The following is a 20,527-nucleotide window of genomic DNA, read 5'->3' as shown; positions in this document are numbered from 1 at the left end:
TCTTTAATGGAAACTACCCTGCCACACATTGCTCTTCTCTAAGCGGTACCTCCACTCCCTGACCCTCTCTACCTTGCGTGTGTGTGTGGAAGCTCGTGACGTCCAGTCGGTGGCTTCCTGCTTCATGATGGGCAGTCTGCACCCTGAAGTAAATATATGGAAACTCCAAGGCATCACTCTCATTCCTACTCTCAAACCAACTCTAACAGCTCTAGCCCTGTGAAAGCTTCTAGACGTAGGATCTTACTGCTGTGGATTACCCCTCCTGGCCTCCTCTGGCCGCCCAGGAACCCTCAACCAGCTTTGTAGTCTGTTCTCCCTCCTACTGATATCTCAGCAACTCCAACTACAGAAGTCTGTCCAGAGTTCTCTCCAGATATATAACCTCATCCATGTATTCACAGACACCACCCCCTGATCCCAAGCTCCCCTTGCAGCCTGAGATGTGTACCAAGTGCCCTGCAGATATAGATGGGCCAGCTGGGGCCCCTGCTCCAAGGCAATCTCACTTCTAGGCTACTGACATTGTACTCTCTGTGAGGCTTGAGATAGTACAATGTCAGAGAGCTTGGGGCAGGAACTTCCAATCTGCATTTCTCCAAATGTTGATATTATATGAGACACAGCCTCAGAATCAGCCTCTAAGGCATTCATATCTGGCTAAAAAGCCCATGAGAGTTTCTCAGGCATGGAAAGTCAAGACACTGTGGCAAAAAATGACCTAAATGAAAGATCTCTGTGAGTGAGATTCTGGTGGAAAGAAGGGGCCATCAAAGAAGGAAGTACCTTTCTCTGAAGGGAGGAGAGAACTTCCACTTTGATTATTGCCTTATCTAAATAAAGTCAGAGTTTGTGAACTCAAGAGGCTTCCATAGCCTTGGCAGCTCATGACAAGAGCCTCAGGTAATTACTGACGTCATAAATAAGAGTGTCAATTGTTAAATCAACAACAGGAGTCACTGTGCACTTGCTCCACATGTAGGATCTCTGTCCTTAATGTGCTGTACTATGCGAATTAACAGTAAAACTAGTATTGAAACAGTACTTAATGCTTCGTGTGTCTGTGTGGGTGCAATCTGTTGAAATCTTTACTTAGTATATACTGCTTTGATCTTCTGTACATAAAGATAATTAAAAATGAATCTTAATGAAAAATGGGATGGGAGAGGGAGTAGGAGATGGGATGGTTTGCTGGTGGGAGGGAGTTATGGGGGAAAAAACTGCTATAATCCAAAGTTGTACTTTCAAAATTTATATTTATTAAATAAAAGTTTTCTAAATAAATAAAAAAACATTTGCAACCTTTAAACAATATTATTTGAGACACTAATAGAGAGTCTCCACCAAAAGGTGTTGTGGGATTAAATAAATTTGGGAGAAAGAAGTGCATGTACTAACACATATTATTAATTTTAGGCTTCTCTCAATGCTCTTGACCTGCAAGTCATCTTTTCAAAGAACCCGGTTTAAGACAGTGTCATTCCTCTGACATCGTTCAGGAAATGCTGGCTCAGGGGTAGCTTCAGCCCAATCAGTCCTGCCAATGCCAAGGACCAGATTGAAAGTCATTAGATACACACCCTGGTTAGGTAGAAGACAGATATCTCTTTGTAATTTCCCTTAGCTCTGCCTTTTGAATGATAAATAAGTCGAGGATTCATCCAACATTCAAGTTATTTACTTTTCCGTAGGTACATGTTCTGTGCAATTTATCATCCAGAGCCCTAATGACTTTCGCGTCTATATTTCTAGCCCAGCTATCTCCCTTGAGCTTCACACTCCATACATTCCGCTGTCTTCTGGACAATCACCTATTGGAGATCTTTAGCAGAATGTCCAGCAGGCACTCCCAATGCATTTTGTCCCATGTGGAAGCGATCACAGCCTTCATCAAGCCCATTGCTCCATCTGCATCCCCTGATGGCCCTAGTGCTACCATCCAATCAAAAACCTGGGAGCTGTTTCCACCTCCACCCTCCCCGTCAAGTTGTCAATAATTCCTCTTGATTCTACCTACTGAGAAGTTCTTCTCCATCCCCAACTGCCTTGGTCTAATTTTGCGTCCTCAATAGAGAGGTTTTCTAGCTGACTTCTGAGGTCAGGTTTTCTGGGATGCAGACCCTGATTCTGTGAGATTTGCCTGCAGGGAAGTTATTGGAGACTGCAAGAGCGAGTAACTCCTGTGGGGGATGGGGAATTAAGCTGAAGTGCCACGTTCGTGCAGGAATAGCCTCATCCAGTCTTACAGGGTGCTCTGGAACTCCGTGGCCCTTCAGACTTGTCCCAAGTCAATGGGGGTAGGCAGAGGGGAGCACTTAAACCAACACATTCCCTCTCTCATGACCCTCCATCCTCCCCCTCCCCCCTCTCCCACCTTCCCCTGCATGTGGGCAGCCTCCCCACCTTCCCCCCACCACCACCACCAGGGCAGCACTCAGGAACCCCTCCTTCCCTATGGATAACTCGGATCTGATGTGTCTGCCGTGACGGCTCATTGCCCACAGCTTGCTTGGCCACCTGTACACTCTGCCAGGGCTCATCAGTCCTTCCCCAGTGCTGCTCCGTCGGCAGGGAGTGATGCTCAGCGCCCTCACCAGCAAACCTGCACTTGTCCTTTCAGGCTCCTGGTGATCCCTTCCTTAACGTCCTCTAGTGGAGAGCGTATCCTGTGTGTTCCTTGTATGCTCCTGCAGCTGTTTGCTTGTGTTTCCACAAACAAACAGTCTTCCTTAAGAAGCAAAGCCCATGTTACACTCATTTTTTAATGTGAATGTATGAATCAGTCAGCAACATCTATCAGTATTGCCCATGGGCCTACTCAAACTCCGTGAGTTGACTTCAGCCTGGCCAATATTTTTCAGGAACTTCATTGAGTTGCCCAGTGAGGGCGGTCAGCCTGGGGAAAGAACTTTGTCACCCGGGACATATAGCTCAGTGCTCGGAGGAAACTGGACAATTAATACATGCTTCCCATTATGTTGATGCTGCCCCTTGTGGTGGGCAAAGGGCATTGCTGGTGAACTAAGCTTAAGTTACAAAAGGCAATGTAAGGTTTGACTTGCCTGCAAATCTGTCTGGTAGGACTGAGTTGCCCTCTCACATTCCTTCTGGAATTCTTGCTCTTACATTTCCTAGTGGTTGGACCCAGGCTGGGGCAAGCTGAAACACCTGGAGAAGGGAATTTCCATGTCTCCTTTCACAATTTCTATCTGTTGTGCTTGCTTTAGAATGTGCATAATATAGCAGACTAACAACATGTGCCTGTCACTCATAAATAAGGGACTGCACACAAAACATTTTTTTACTGAGTATTACATTGTTTAAAAAAATTTTGGACCCTTTTGCTTTTCACTTGTAAAACTTCTTAAGCCTTTTTACTGTAATGTGAATTTAAAATCTGTTATCTCAAAAACTAAAAGGTGGGAAGGAAGGAGGGAGGGAAGAGGAAGGAAGAAAGGGAAGAGGGAGTATCATTATGGTCTTAGAATTGTATCTACAAATCACATTGAATCTGCTAAAAACTAATGAAGAATCAGTTTTAATGAATTTGGAGACTCTGAGATTGGACTCCAAAGATTAGAAATGTCTTTAGGTTTTTACCAATGAGCTCTTTGCCTGGGCCATTGTTGACCTTATTTGTCCCAATGGACACCCAAGTTTTTAGGGAACTCTGAACACCAGGATCTGGAGCAGTTGGGAGGCAGGCAGAGGAGCAGGGCTGCCTGCGGGAGAGCACAGCCCTAATCAGAGCTGGGGCACCATCCAGGGAGGAGTTGAGGAGCCAGACTACACAGAGGCACTAGCGGAAGCAGGAGGCAGCCCCAGGCAGGGTAGCCAACCACAGGTCTAAGGCATGAAGGAGGGGAAGTTCTTGCCTCCCCCAGCAAACACCCCCACAGGCCTCTTTGTATTGGAGAGAGATGAGAGGAGGGCAGTGGTGGCTGCAGGGTGCCTGTGGGAGCCCTGAGAGGAAGCAGTGTGCCCAGGAGCCTTGGGGGGGCAGCAGAACCAGCATGCGCTTTCTCCTCGGGTTGTGTGGTTACTTGGGGATGGCTGAGATGAGGTCACAGGGAGGGCCCTGTTAGCAATGCAGCCCTCAGTGCCCTTTGGTTGCTGAGCTGCCTTAGGCTGGGAAGAGGAGCCCAGGATCTAAGATGAGAGACCCTGATCGAGTGCCAGACCTGAGCGCCCGAGGGCTGCTGGGACACAGGGTTGGGAAATGGGCCTCTCTCTGGGAAACCAGGTGAGGGAACAGAGGGAATCCAAAAGCAAAACTTGCAAAGACAGCAAAAGAGGAGGCACAAAGACGCCCCCCAGGGGGACCTGGCTAGCTTAACTGGTGCAGCTTCGAAGCTGAAGAAGGAGGGTTCACACCTGCACAATTCCTGGTTCTACTGAAGAATCAGCGCCAGGGGTTCGTAGGATGCTGCATACAGAGCTTTCCTTTCACAGAATTCCCTGGAAAACAAATGCAGTTCCTTTGTGTTGTGTTTTTATGCCCTCAATTAGGCTCTTAATGTCCCACCATCAGGAAACTGTAAATCTTTCTTGCTGCCTCAGATGCCTTGTGTCTGTGAAACACTTCAGTTAGCCTACATGCGCTGCTGCATACCACAGCCTTGTAGGATGAGTATGCTGTTATCCACCATTTTGCAGGTGGAGAAGTAAACGTTCAAAGCGATAGGTTCACTTAGCCAAAACTTCACATCCTAGAGTTGAGGAACCTTGGGCCCCACTGGAGTTGACAGGCTCATCTAGAACCACAACAACCAAAACCAAGCAGAAACCCACACCTAGAGAACTGCTCCCGCATCCCGGTCCTCCAGCCCTCTTTACGCTTCCCTTCCAAACCCCCACAGTGCTCAGTCAGAGGTCAGCAGGCAGAAGCAGACGGGCCACTAGCTACAGCCCACGCGTGTTATGCACTCTGCCTTTCTGCTCTGGCTTCTCGCGGGCTATTTGTTCTAACATCTCCCATGTCTCTTTGCAGCCTGCAAAAGGAAAGAGCAAGAACACGGGAAAGATAGAGGCAACACACCCAAAAAGCCCAGGTTGGTCTTCACAGATGTCCAGCGTCGAACTCTCCATGCAATATTCAAGGAAAATAAGCGTCCGTCCAAAGAATTGCAAATCACCATTTCCCAGCAGCTGGGGTTGGAGCTGAGCACTGTCAGCAACTTCTTCATGAACGCGAGGAGGAGGAGTCTGGACAAGTGGCAGGACGAGGGCAGCTCCAATTCAGGCAACTCATCTTCTTCATCAAGCACTTGTACCAAAGCATGAAGGAAGAACCACAAACTAAAACCTCGGTGGAAAAGCTTTAAATACAAAAAGAAATTAAAAAAAAAAAAAAAAAAACCCGGACCTCAAGATAGCAGGTTTATACTTAGAAATATTTGAAGAAGAAGAAAAAAAGTGTTATTTATAGTCCAAAGAAACCAAAGACTTAGCTCACCTGCATTCTGACTCTGTTCGGAGACACACACTTCGGCGGGGCGACAAGTTGGCAACAGGAATTCTGAGCGGGAAAACCCTGCGTCTCACACCTTCCGTCCGCGAACCGTTCTTGCAGTGCTTGGCTGTTGCGTGGCTAGCAGCATAGTGATTTTGAGCCATTGAGTGGACATCTCCTAAGATCTGACTTTTCTCATCTGTTCCACCGCACCGGGAAGGTGTATGGTGTCTCAGTATGTGCGTGAGTACACGCACATACACACACACACACACCACCACCACCACCACCACCACCACCACCACCAGTGGTTAGGGACTTAGGCAGGGCTGGTCTTCAGGAAGGGTTGTGCTCAGAAGTGCAACTAGCATGGTGTGAAGAGTTCATTGGATTAAGAGTGTGATTTCGCCTGTCTAGCCTAACAAATGTTTGAACCTGCCAGGCCCGCAACCTAAATGCAGATTCAAACCCAGCAAAGCAAATTTGAATGACACCTAAACCAGTGCATTCTCTTTGTTTGTTAAGGAATGTTCAGATATTTTTTAAGAGATGAAACAAGAGTCCATCCATTAAGAAAATAAAGAAATAAATCACCTAGGTACCAAAGAACACACTTAATATTATAGTGCAGGTATTTTATTGCAATGATTTTAATAACCAAAGCTATTTTTACACAAGATGCTATGTAAAGTTATACTATACATATGAACTGATCTAGCTGTAATACACATGCCACATAGAATCATGACTATTATTTATGACTCTTGAAGCATTTGAAATATGAGTTTTCAGAACTGGCAAGAAAGAATGTAGCTTCAGGGAAGCAATTAATATCATGGCAGAGAGGTTGGTGTAGTGACTGTGTGCATCCAGATGGCACATTCCTTTCCAGGACCCATAAATGTCACTTAAGCAGAGAGAGAGCCAGGATCCCGCAGTCTGTTCACACAGCTGAGCAAATCTGCACATCCTTCTAAGGTAGCAGCTCATCCGTACCACAGAAAATCAAGTTTCAAATAGGGCAGGTAACTAAATGAGAAAACTTGTGCAAAGTAATGCTTTGTATTTAAACACTATCAAAGAAAGAAGTCTATACCTGGGTTAATTTGACTTAAATTTGCTTTGTGCATTTAGTACCAAATGCCTTTATAAAAAATGTTTTACACACAAATAAGGTGAATAGACCAGTATTATGAAAATGAATGACTCAGTATTTGTAACTACCCTAAAAAGTAATCCGACTGATTATACTGCCAATCCTAGACATTTTATGACTTGGACATCAATGAAAGAGTAGGTGCACCTGAGCCATGGTGGCATTGATGGAACTGCATAGAAAAAGCCAGAGTTCTAGTAGAACACAAGACTTTTGGTTCTGCAAGTGTGAAGCTGTTTATTTCACCAAGCATAACCTCCAAAGCGTACTACATTCTTTCTTGCTAACACGTAAAGCTGGAATTTTATAACATAGATTCCTCTCTCTAACAGGGACAAATAAAAACTAGACCTGAGCTTGCAAATACAAAATTTGAATTTCTATTTTTCCTAATCATTTAAGCGGGACTATAGAAATCAAGGCAAAAAAAATCCAAAAAGATAACAAAATTGTACTAATGGTACCCCAAGGAATCCCTTGATTCCCCAAAACATTCTCTCTGATTTCAACTGAATTATGACTTACATGTGGATACCTGTTGTACTTTTTGTTAATGAATTGGATACTCTATTAATTGCCGTACCTAACTAGAAACAGGAAGTCAAATATTATCCTAGAAATAAGTTGGTTATTGAGATTCACTAAAATGCCAAAGGAAAAAATTAAATCATCTTAATACAAAATGTAGCTCCTTAAGATCCAATCTCACCATCTCGTCAGGTCTGAAATAGGTAAGAGCCTAAAGAGATGAAGCTAAACCAGCAAGCCATGTCTGTGTCTCCTTCAGGTCTGCTGTACAGTAAGGAAAGGAAGCCAACACTGAATTCTCCACTGATGAAATACTACATTTGCCTCAACATATTTTGTCTTAGTATGTTTTTACTCCACCAAAAATTCCAGCTTACAAGTTTCCCTTCTAAATATGGCACAAGTATAGTTCAGCTCTTAAAAGAGACCATTTAATTGACCATGCTTCATGAGATTTGCTAAAACTCTTTTCAATGACATAAATAAAAAGGAAAAAGACTCATTAATTTTTTTCTCTCCAGAAATGGAGGGAATTGGGGGTACAGCTATATAATGAATTTATAATTTAGGAGGGAGGAAAGCCTTATGTATTTAAAATGTGAGAATTTAAAATGCAGGGAATTCAAGCTGTGTCTACACACAATCTTAACAAATTCAGTACTCCAGAAAAACAAAAGTTGAATTCAAACAATCATATTTTTTGCTTTGTTTTTATTATATTACCCCCCAAATTATTTCAACTACATTTTACATTTTCAATCTAGTTTGATACTGTGTGGGCACGGTCTCAAAAAATACTGCTACATTTCTGATATCCCATCTGACTGATTTTATCAAAAAAGAACCAGTTATCCTATTTGCTAACACCAAAGATGATTTTCATACCAGCATTGAATTTGCACCCATTATGCAATTTCAGGGCCTAGAGATATATTTTCTCATAAACAGATGCACAAAGCAGAGCCTGAAAAGCAATTTTTTTACTTGACTCTTTAAGCATACTCACAACCTTTGCTTTTTGGAACTCATAATAGATAAACGCCGCTTCTCACAAGCAATACACCTGTCACACCAGGTACAACACACTCTCCCTGACTTCAGAGATGGCACGTAGGAAAATGCACTTCCACTCCTCCTAACGCAGCGTGGATCAGTGGCTCCTGTTCCTGAACCTACCACACAGAGCAGACCTCAGGCCACCGATTCACCTTCCATTTCTCAATCCTCCAGCAAAATTCCCCTAAAAAAGCCATCTCACTCTTTTATTGGTATGTTCTGTTCATTCCCAAACTGCGCTTCAAATAACACACACACACACACACACACACATACACACTCACACACCCAAGCTTGTCTGTTTTGGGCCATGAACCATTCAGGCCCGCTCACGGTTGGCAGCTTTGCCGCCACCAGAGGGCTCAGAGCTGTTGTGTAGCTTGCACAGCCGCAGAGCCCAGCCTCCAGGTAGTGTTCACAAGCTTTGGCTGTCGGGAACTGAGCTTCCATCCCAGTCCCCGGATGCAGTTGCAAGAGGCCCCCAAAACCAAAGAAAACGTTGGGGGAAATCCAGAAGTTCTAACTGAACTCGTCACTCATCATGTTCTCCCTTCCCCTCCCTCCAAAACAAAGCGTAATTATTTTTCCAGGCAAATATGAAAGCACTATGCTACTTTTGGACGCATTCCACTCCCATCTCTCCCACAGGAAAAAGACCCGTCTTGGCAGGTTAAATGCAAACTTTGCTATACCAAAGAGTCCTTGGGACATTGTCACATGAGCTATACAAAGGCATTTTCCCTAAGAAAGGGCCTCCCTTCTTTGTACAGAAAGGATGAAAACTATGCATTTAGCAAACAAAGAGAAAGCACTTCTCCCTTTTCTATCTAGATGTTTAGGGTGCATTCAAACCCCAGAGGCTGTTTTGAGATGTGTTTGCCTTCTGGGCGATTATTGTGGTGTGGTTAGCTTTCCAGTACATTTGGTAACTATTTCTGAAATAGTAAGGACAAAGAAGCAGAAGGTAAGAAATAGCTACTTCCACGTGTAAAAAAAAAAAAAAGAAAAGAAAAAAGAAAAAAAAAAGAAGTGTAAAGATCTACTATTTATAGTGTGAACCAAAGACGCTACCTCACTCGATTTCCATTGGTGATTTTAATCACATTGATGATACCAAAGAATACCAAAGACATTTTCGTGCACGGCCACGGTCTGCAGAGGGAACCCCGCCCCTTCCTTGCCCCCACCTCCTCTCCCCTCCTCACTCTTCACTCAGTGTGTAAACTTGTCTTCATTCTTAATAACGATACGATAATGATAACAACATCCTTAGGAAATACTACTCTGACTACTGCTAGTTCTTCTTGTGAATCTCTAGGCGAACATGTTGCGAACTTCGTAAACTCCTAGGACGAGTGCCTTGCTTGAACCAAAGTGTTAAACCGCTGTTAACCTCTCTCACCTTATACTCTTTGAATACCTCAGCCTCTTAGAAAGGCCACTAATGAAAAAAAAAAAAAAAGGAATAATTATTCACCGTGGTGCTTTTCCCGTGCAACCATGCAATGAAACTTTCTTTGATACCAAAGGATGACTTTTTTCCCCCAATTTCTTGCTGATAAACCAAAGCTCCTCCTCCTTGTTCCCTCTCGAGTCCCTCCCACCCCTTCACTGGGTCCCTTGGCCAGGCAAGCCGTGCACCTTTTACCAATTCCTCCAAATACCTCATAGTAATAAAGTTTTAGGGTTATGTTGTATAGAGAGTCTATGTGATAAGGCAGAACTTACTAGTTTGATAATTGTTAAGGTTACTTTTAAAAAAAACTTTATAATTCTTATTTATTTTGTAGTTTGTATGTCTGGGATGGTCCCACTCCTTTCCCTCCTTGGTTTGGGGTTTATTTTCTTGGCGGAACTGCTCTGTTGCTCAAGGAAGACTTAATTTCTGGAAATGTTCCCCAGATGGGTTAAGGGTTGTTGTAAAAAAAAATGCAAGAATGGAATAAGAAATGATTTTCATTTTAATGATTACTTATGAAGTTTTTGTGTTTCGTAGAAAAATTTGTTTCCACAGGGTAAAAAAATATATATATATAATCTCTTTTTTGTGAAACTGGTTCCTATTTTTCTCTATAATGTGCTGTGATTTTTTAATTTAATTGCATTTTATATGAGCTTATTTAATCACTGTTTTAATTTATGACCGTGTAGTTTTTAAAGTGTATATAGTAGAATTGAAATGGTCAAAGCTTTATGTTACAATCTTTTGGTTCTTGATGCTAAGATAAGCTGAAGGCCAGAGTTCTCTTAACCGCAGGGTGTATATCCTTAGCTTTTTCTTAGCCGGCACTTCAATGTGTGCCGTGAACACTGCCAGGTTCCCCCTCAGAGCTTGTACATGCCAAAATGAGTGTTTCAAGGTAGTCCTTTTTGTCTTTTAGAAAGAAAGCAGGCAGGCATTATTCGTGTTCTTCCTTTAATTTATTAATTTTTTAAGAAAAGATTACTTTGCAGGTAAGACCTGATATTCCAAAGAATTTAATAAGACCTTTTTAATGGTTCAAAGCACCGGCATTGGTGAGATACTTTGCTTTTTGCTTTTTGTTTTTTGTTTTTTACCATTCACACGGGTATGAGAAGTCAAGAGCAGTAAAAACTGAAAAAGACAAGCTAACTTGAATTTGGAAATCCTCTTCCCAAGTTTCACAATTGCTTCAGAGCAGGGGGCAGGGCCTGGAGACACACAATTAGGCAAAGCTGGTGCAATGGCTTTCTGTGCTTAAGAGAAAGTCAGGGGTGGCCGGGCAGTGGACTTGACCCCTGCCCACCTGGCCAGCCCACAGAAGAAGCAAAACTCGATTGCTTGGGTTCAGTTATCAATCAAATATAAAGAAAACTGTTCCAAAGTCATGTATTCTCCTCCCATCTATTTATTAGAATCTGGTACCCACAGTTGACAGTTCCCTTCCCCTCCTGACACACCCCCACCAGAAGTGGAAGAATTACCCTCAAGTGTGAGGGTCTCCAGCGTGAATGTGCCCCAGACCTATCTCTGGGTCCCGTCCCTCTCCTCATCTTTCGTTTCCCACACTAGAGATGCTCCCTGCCCAGGCCCCCTGCTCGAGGCTGTACAGGCGCTTAGCTCCACTGCAGATGGTTAGCACACACTCGAAACTCTATAGACTGTGGCATCCTCACACGAGCCAGGGCCACTATTTTGATTTCTTTTGCTGAAATGAATTGTTTCAACTACATGTCAGAAAATCATCTATGTAAATATTTTCCTTCTCAATACAAGAATTTTACCTGGTTTTCCTTTTGCAGGGGTGTGTGGGGTGGGGAAGCATTAGAGGGGCTTAGATTTTGGGTCAAATGCTACATTTTCTAAGGAACATTTTTATACTCATTATGTACTTCAGTAGGGCGATAAATATGCTCTGAGCTGCAGGATTCTTCAGTGCTCTGTTGTGTTGGTAGGCATTGACGACTTTTTTTCATGCAAATGCTGGGCAGTGAATTACAGAAAACCCAGGAAAATGGTTAAGGAGGGGTGCTTTCTCCATCAGCAGAGTTGCATTCACAAGGTCACCTTTTCTGTTTCGCTCTTGATTTTTTGTGGTATGTTCTGCATTTATTACATGATCATTGTAGGCTCATTTTAGATCTGTCGTCTCGACCAAGTGCTCAGTCTTTTTAAAAAAAAAAAAATAAACTTTAAAACATTGTCTTCCACTTGCTTCCGTAGTTGTCTTCATATCTCCCTGTGTTTATGGTCCTGTCTGAATAAGCCCGTCTGTCATTCATTTAGACCTGTCTCTTCCCCCTTTTTCTGTTTTCAGTATAACTTTGGGTCTTAGCTGTTGTGCGAGTGTGACTCAGCTTCCCTGTTCAAGTTAGCTTGATGGTTTATTATGTAAGGAGGGTGCCTAAGACAATCATCAGGTAAAAAAAAAAAAAAAAAAAATTTTAAAAAGACCAGTAGAGTAGAAAATCTTCCAAGAGCAGAGGGAGTTCTTCCTTAACAATGAAAAACAAACAAACAAAAGGTAAATAAATAATGAAATAATTCATTTAAAACCTAACCATGAGGGGCTTAGATTTTTGATAAAAGACAAATGTTGCTGTCATTTTTTTTGCCAATTAGAAAACAGTGGTAGTTTCTATGTTGCATCCACATTTCTGACTAAATGATTATTGTACCCAGTTAAGGTTGTTTGCTAATATTTTGTCTCTCTCTTTCTCTCTGTCCAATGCTTCTTCTGTATTTTTGTGTGTAGCAACAAATAGTGTAATGCATTAGGCATTATTCGGGTTTGTTTATGAGTATCTCCTGTACTGCATTAAGGTTTCCTTCATTTCTTTTAAGCTTCGCTACTGTTCTCACTTTATGCCGTGCAATATCATCTGCTGTGTTTGCTAAGCAAAAAAGAAAAAAAGAAAAAAAAAGCAAGTGATGATGCCATCATGCTTTTCAGTGTTAAAATGTTTCAGCATTTATGTAGTCACCAAAATGTAGTAAATAAAATGTTGGATTTTCCAGCACTTTACATTTAGACAATTCTTGCCTTCTTTTGTTTTTATTCTACCTGAACTGCTAAGCTAGTGGCCTGTAGATTTCCATGGAATGGAGGAAAAGTGGAGAGGATGTGATGCTTGGGAGTGAAAGCCAGTGCCCTGGTGAAGTAAAGACTAACTCATGTCTGCTGGAGGAGTGCTAGAATGTCTTCACATGGAGTGGGGCGATGTGGTTCTAGAGCTTGGCCGGCTATACTAACCTGATTGACTGTCAGAAGAAACCAAAATTTCTAGAGAGGGTTGCTCTTTTTTTCTTTTTTAATAGTAGAAAGCTTTTACTTAATAAATATAAATTTCATAGGTACAACTTTTGGAATACAGCGGTTCTTCCTCTCATACCCACCCTCCCACCCCCAAACCGTCTCATCTCCTACTCCATCTCCCATCCTATTCTTCATTAATTAATTTTTAATTATCTCTATATACAGAAGATCCACTCTATACTTAGTAAAGATTTCAACAGTTTGCACCCTCACAGATACAAAGTATAAAGTATGGTTTGAAAACTAATTTTACTGTTAATTCTCATGCTACAACTTATTAAGGACAGAGGTCCAGCATGGGGAGCAAACGCACAGTGACTCCTGTTGTTGGTTTAACAACTGACACTCTTGTTTTTGATGTCAGTGATCACCCAAGGCTCTTGACATGAGCTGCCAAGGCTATGGAAGCCTCTTGAGTCCACAAACTCCGTCAGTATTTAGACAGGGCCATATGCAAAGTGGAAGTTCTCTCCTCCCTTCATAGAAAAGCACATGAGAGGATGGCTCTTAAAAGTCCCCTCCAGTAAACCATTTGTGGTGTGCACAGGTGTGTGAGCACACTCGTACGTTTGTCAGGGGCTGGAGCTGCGCTGGGATTCGCGTGGGCTCTTACTGAGCAGGATGCAGCAAAGGACCAGGAGGCCTGGCGCAGGGAAAGGAGACTGGGTTTGGATGTCTCGATGCACTGACCACTAGTTGTGTAACCCTGGGCAAATTACTTCCTTTCCCCAACTCTCAGTTACCCATGTTACAGGGTCGTTGTGAAGATTGGACACTAGAAATAGGTGACGTTTAGCACAGTGTCTGGCATAGCCAGGATTGCTTGGATAATCTTAGGTGTTTTTATCTTAAGTATCTTAAAATGCAGATTGTTTTTTCCAATTAAAAAACAAAATCCTCATTTGTAAGTCGGGTCTTTCACTGTTGAAGTAGAAGAGCGATTGCATGATAACACACACCCGTGGCAGGAGGAAAGCAGAGAGAGGAGCAAACAGGAGCAGGCTCTCCGTCTAGGGGCGGGGCGGGGGGGGGGGGGGGGGTCTGCCGGCCCTGTGCAGGTCCCCAGCGGGCTGACCAGTACCAGAAGCCAGTCTGTGTGAAGGAAGGCTTTGCAGGCTGAATTGACTCTGAACCTTACAAAGGAAGAAGAGAGCCCTGGACTGAAGGCTTCAGCTGTTAGCAGGCCGCTAGCAACAGCACTGAATCAGCCTTGATTCCTTTCAAAGCAGGTTTCCCTGCTTCTTGGATCTGGATGGGTTTACACTTACAAACATTCAGTGTTTACATGCAAAGAACTTGAGGCGCTTGGTCCCTGTGCCGGCGGGTGTGAAGGTGACCGGGGATTCACTTGCTCTCTTTGGTCTCATTTAAAACTTCACACCCGTCTCCAGCCGTTCCGTGTTGTCACAGGAGGGCCCCATGGCCAGGCCACCCACTTGCCTCCTCTTGAGCTTCCAGCAGCCTGCTGGGGTCAGGACCGCGCAGCGTTTAAGCGGCAGTTCCTTTTTGGTTTTGCTTTTGGCTTCATTTCTAAGGATTTGGGGGGTTTTTGGTGGGGGTGGGGAATGTGAGGTCTTGAAAGCCATCATTCCAGAACAGCAGGCGTTTCCAACGTAGGATGAGACTGTTTTCTCAACCAGCAGTCTGAGCAAACGGCTGAACTCACACCTGGCAATAGGTGGGGGGAAACAGCCAGCGGCAGAGTCGCCACCTCCCCGCATCTCCATCAGCAAACTTGCCTGCTCCCGCCTACCTTGCAGTTGTTCTCGCGCCCGCGCGCGCTCTCTGGCCTTTTTGTGCGCAGCGTTTGGTGGCAGAGGAGGACAGAAAGCCTCCTCTGAATTCCGCTGAGGTCTTTCTCTCCAGACAGATGACTCACGGAGACAAGATGAGCCTGAATTCCTACCATGCGATGGTGGTTACGCAGGAGGCTCTGGACCGAGCCAGTAGATTCTTGGGGCAGGTGGGTGAGCCTGGTGGTGAAGGGTCCTGGCTTGTGACCTTGAGCAAATCCCTTCATCTGGCTCAGCTGAGTTTCCTCCTCTGTAACATGGCATTTGGCTCACTGGTAAATCACCACGTGGGACGCCCACGTCCCAAACTGAAGCGCCTGGTTTGAGTGTCCACTTCTCTGCTTCTGATCTAACCCCTGGCTAATGCACTTCGTGGGAGACATCAGGTGGTGGTTCAAGTACTTGGGTCTCTGCCACCTGGAAGTCTGAGTGAAGTTCAAGGCTCCTGGCCCAGCCCTGGCTGTTGTGGGAATCTGAGGAGTGAACCAGTGGATGGAAGATCTCTGCCTCTTGGTCTGTCTCTCAAGTAAACTTAATATAAACAAGTAAAGATTTTAAAGGACATAATAAATGTTTTTGTTTCACAAAATAGCTGTGAATATATAGTATGTGGTGCTTTGCAGAGAGTCAGCACATAACAAATAGCTGTTATGACTGATTAATTGATGCATAGGCAAGGAGTACCAAAGCAAATTTAGTCCTGTGAGTCACTTTCCTATATTGCTACTCAAAGTGTGATGCCATGAAGAGCATCAGCAGCAGTGCAGAATATTCGAGATGCAGAATCTCAGGCTCCAGCCCAGCTCCCCTGATCCAGAATCTGCGCTTCAACAAGATCCCCGGGTAACTCACGCAAGTTCAATTCCTGCAAGCCCAAGCCAGCGCCATCAGAAAGGCGACCTGGAAATGTGCCTGACTGCTAGGCGTCCCCACAGACTTGCTGCATCAGAAGCAGCTGCAGGTCCTGAGTGAGCCGGTCTGGAATGGTGACTGGATCTGCATCCCATGATTCTGACGGGCCAGCATTCAAGATCTAGGAGGGAGGCTAGTTCCAGGAGCTGGGGGGAGGGGGATCAGTCAACATGAGATCCGGTCCGGTTTCGCCCTCCCTCACTTTATAGCATCGTCAGCCTTCCCAGTCAAGGTCTTGCCCTGCCCCAAGGCCCACAGCCCTCCCTGGAACTTAGTATGAAACCCATATTCTTGATATTCAGGTCGCTTACTGTGGCTGACAAGCAGGGTGACTCAAATTTCCCCTCTGCACCACCAAGCAGTGGACCAAGAAATGCACTCACGGAAGGCGCTGTGTGGGCCAACCCCTTACCGGCCCCTCCAGCTTGTGGCTGCTTCCCAGGCTTGCTCTCTGGGCCCCAGCCTGCCCCAGACTTCGAAGGCCATCCCTTCTGCCTGCAGCGCTGGCCCTCCCTTCACTCTGAAAAACTGCCAGGTCATCTGCACAGCCTGGCGCATCCCCTGCTAAGTCTCTTCTTAAGCATTTTCTCCCGCTGCTGGGCCGTCTGCAGTAGGTGCCGGCTGCCTGTGATTCTCCAGCAGTGTCCTGCCCCCACCTCCCTTTGCTTCCTGCTTTTGTCTGTCCCCTTTCCAACACACACACATATATATGCACACGTGCACATGAACACATACTCTCACACTCACTCCCTGCAAGTGGGCACACCCTCTTTTTTTTTTTTTTTTTTTTTTTTTTTTTTAGATTTACTTATTTATTTGGAAGTCAGAGTTACACAGAGAGAGGAGAGGCAGAAAGAGAGTCTTCCATCTGCTGGTTCACTCCCCAGATGGCTCCAGTGGACAGAGCTATGCCAATCCAGAGCCAGGAGCCAGGAGCTTCTTCCAGGTCGCCCATGCAGGTGCAGGGGCCCAAGGACTTTGGCCATTTTAGCAGCTTCACATGCTACACCACAGTGCCAGCCCCCTCCCTCTGTCTTTCTCACTCGCAAACCCAGTGAGATCACTCTTCATGAAATCACCCACCATGATCCAGCTTTCCTGTTGATCCATTTTGCATTTGCCCTTAAGCTCCATCGCAATGCACTGCCCTGTCAATAACTGAACTGTTTTCAGCTTTGTCAGTAACATCACGGAGCGAGCAGACTCTGGGTGTGAACTCAGAAAAGGAAGGGGGTGCGAGATCCTTGTCCCAGTTATCACCCAGTTACCGCAAGTACCAAACCAAGGCCTGGGGACCTTTGCCTGACATCCTGGGGAGAAATAGATGTGAGAAACACTCACTGCCGAGAGTGACCTCTGCCCTGAGGTCACTGGCGACCCTGAGAGGGCACCTGGACACCAGCACTGTGCATTCTCCCTCAGGGCAAGGGGAATGGCAGGTAAGGATCTCTGAAAAGCATCTCTCCCATTGACACAATGACGACACTGACAGAAATGGTCAAAATCAGCTTTTTCTGAACTCTGGAAATTAACCCAAGTCTTGCAACTATCTAATGGGTCAATTATTTAAGTAAAATAGCCAGGTCTCGGGGCCAGCGCTGTGGCGCAGCAAGTTAAAGCCCTGATCTGAAGCACCAGCATCCCATATGGGCGCTGTTCGAGACCCGGCTGCTCCACTTCTGATCCAACTCTCTGATGTGGCCTGGGAAAGAAGTAGAGGATGACCCAAGTGCTTGGGTCCCTGCACCTACATGGGAGACCCAGAAGAAGCTTCTGGCTCCTGGCCATTGCAGCCAATTGGGAGGATGGAAGACCTCTCTCTTGACCTCTCTCTCTCTCTGCCTCTCCTCTGTCTGTGTAACTCTGACCCTCAAATAAATAAGTCAATCTATTAAAAAATTTAAAAATTAAAAAAACAAACAGCCAGGTCTCAATACAAACAACCAGCTTTGGGATATGGTAACGTGTATCACTCCCATCTGCCACTCCCAGTTCTGCAATAGCCTTGAAAACCCACAATGCTGCACTCAGAGTGAAAATGACAGCAGGGTGCAGATGGCGCTTGGAGCACTCTCAAAGCACCATTCTCAGATCACAAGGAACTTTTTCCTTTTTTTTTTTTTTCTTTTGACTTGACTCAGACAGCAACCTTTGTCCCTAGGGCATTTGTCATAAACAGTCAGGGAGGAGTGTTTCATATTGAAGCTGCCTGAAGCAGCCCCAGCCCTCAGGGCAAAGGAGAACTGGACCAAAAAACTTGACAGGAAAAGCTGGAGATATCCAGGGAGGGCTTTGAAAAGTTCCACTGTGATCCTGGGAATCGACAGCCATGCACACCCACGTAGGATAATCTCCTTTATTTGGAGGCAGTTAATTGTGAACAATAATGATATTTACAAAATCCCTTCCCAGCAACAGCTAGAGTCGTGTGTGAATAGCTGGGGACCAGAGGCTAGCCCAGTTGACACATAAAACTGACCATCCCAGGAGAGAGAGAGGTATATAGGAAGGAAGTATTTATATACTGTTGAAATCAAGTTGGTGTTACTAATTTCTTGAGCAGAGTCTGGCGTACCTCCCACCATCCCACTAGGAGGCCCCAAGCCTACTCATGACTACAGATAGGAAAGCGTTTAACGAGAATTACAATTGTTTTGGACTAAGCTCCTGTGCTAGATCCCTTCAGATCAGGCTTGAAACTCAAGTTTTTGGATTGGAAGTGGAGCAGCAGGGACTTGAGCTCAGATACAGGATACTGGTGTCGTGACAGCTTAACCTGCTGCACCACAACACCAACCCTTGTTGTATTTCTTTCTGCCTTATTCAGTCCTTTTCTGTCTATAAAACCAAACTCCACTGCTCTGCTCATTGGAACACTTATTCTATATCAGAGAATGAAGCATTGTCTGTTTCCAGAATCAAAACCAACTGCAATAAAATCTTGAAATTAAATAACCCCAGCTGCTCCACTTTCAATCCAGCTCCCTGCTAATGCACCTGGGAAAGCAATTGAAGATGGCTCGAGGGCTTGGGCCCCTAAACCCACACTGGAGACCCAGATAAGCTCCTGGTTTCTGGCTTCAGATCAGCCCAGCCCTGGCCGTGGTGGCCATTTGGGGAGTGAACCAGCAGATTGATGATCTCTCTCTCTCTCTCTATGCAACTCTGTCTTTCAAATAAATAAATAAATAAATCTTAAAAAAAAAGTTTGTCCTTTGACAGAAAAATGAAGAGAGAAATGGGCTTGATGTATGCTAACTATTCTCCAAATGTTCAGAGAAGACTAGTAATAAAATAAATACATACAGAGAGAATAATAAAGTTAATATGACAAAATGTGAAGCATTGACAAGTTTGGAACTTTGCAAAAAAAACTATCCACAAAAATTTTGCATAATACCATTCATATCACCTTTATTAGAAATAGTCCAGATATCCATTAACGGGGGAATGGCCAGCAAAGTACAATACCTCTCCCTGTGAGAACCACTCAGTGCCAAAACCCCAGACACTCACAACAGCATTTGCTCAGTGAAAGCAGCCACACACCTGAAAAACAACAGATTGTGGGCCAGGTGTCAGTCTCACAGCTAAGCAGCCCGTATCAGAGAACCGGGGTTCGAGTCCCAGCTCTGGCTTCTGACTCCAACTTCCTGCAGGCCCTGGGAGGCTGTGGTGATGGCTCAAGGAATTGGCTCCCTGCTGCCCACGGTGGAGATCTGGACTGAGCTCCCAGGTCCCAGCTTCTGTCTGGTCCAGCCCTGTTGCTGGCCTTTGGGAGTCAGCAGATGGAGCGCTCATCCTCCTCCCTCTCTCTCTCTCTCAAAAACAAACAAAAAACCTAGACTGCATGACTCCATCTATGTGCTGTTTTAAAATGGGCAAAATCAGACTTCGTTGATAGAAATGATATCAGTGGTTGCTCCTGGGGATGTTGATTCAGGAAGAAGCACAAGAGAACTTTCTGGAGTGATAGAAATGTCCAGTGTCAGGGGACGGCACTGTGGCACAGCAGGTTAGTGCCCTGGCCTGAAGCGCCGGCATCCCATAAGGGCGCCGGTTCTAGTCCTGGCTGCTCCACTTCCTATCCAGCCCTCTACTATGGCCTGGGAAAGCAGTAGAACATGGCCCAAGTCCTTGGGCCCCTGCACCTCTGTGGGAGACCCGGAAGAAGCTTCTGCTCCTGGCTTCGGATTGGCCCAGTTCCAGCCATTGCGGCCAGTTGGGGAGTGGACCATCAGATGGAAGACCTCTCTCTCTCTCTCCTTTCTCTGTGTGACTCTGACTTTCGAATAAATAAATAAATCTTTAAAAAAAAGTCCAGTGTCTTGATAAGGATGTGAGTTCCATGAGTGTAGACATGTTTTGAAACTACACACTTAAAATCTCTGGGGACTGGTGTTGTGGCATAGCAGGTAAAGCCATGGCCTCTATGCTGGTTTGAAACCCTGCTGCTCCACTTCTGATCCAGCTCCACTAATGCACCTGGGAGAGCAGTGGTCAATGGCCCAAGTTCTTGGGCCCCTGCTACACATGTGGGAGACCTGGAAGAATCTCCTGGCTCCTGGCTTTGGCCTGGGCCAGTCCCCGCCACTCTGGCCATCTGGGGAGTGAACCAGCAGATGAAAGATCTCTCTCTTTTTCTCTTTCTCTCTCTCTCTCTCTTTGCTCTTTCAATAAATAAAAAAAAAAAAACTTCTACCCAATATGTGTGCACCTCAGTAGCTCTACATGGGTGCATGTGTATGTCACATGATGGTATTTCCTTCCTTATTGCACTAACGATACTGTATTTTCATTTTTTGTCAATACATTGGTCTTTCCCATAAGCCTGGGAGTGTCCTGGGTCATT

General features: G+C 45.0%; 1 protein-coding gene across 1 annotated transcript in view; it reads left to right on the top strand.

The window, feature by feature from the left end:
* ONECUT1 (one cut homeobox 1) overlaps window positions 1-12,690 on the top strand; it is a 45,518-nt gene extending 32,828 nt beyond the window's left edge. The window contains exon 2 of the mRNA XM_002717743.6: window positions 4,991-12,690. Coding sequence (XP_002717789.2) covers window positions 4,991-5,283 — 293 coding nt within the window. The 3' untranslated portion in view covers window positions 5,284-12,690. The remainder of the gene's footprint in view (window positions 1-4,990) is intronic.
* The last annotated feature ends 7,837 nt before the right edge of the window (window positions 12,691-20,527 follow it).

The sequence above is a fragment of the Oryctolagus cuniculus genome, chromosome 12, assembly GCF_051225735.1.
Source record: "Oryctolagus cuniculus isolate XC-2025 breed Fujian yellow rabbit chromosome 12, ASM5122573v1, whole genome shotgun sequence".
Lineage (NCBI taxonomy): Eukaryota > Metazoa > Chordata > Mammalia > Lagomorpha > Leporidae > Oryctolagus > Oryctolagus cuniculus.
The sequence above is the reverse complement of the archived record's forward strand: the minus strand, read 5'-3'. Positions and strand labels throughout refer to the sequence as shown.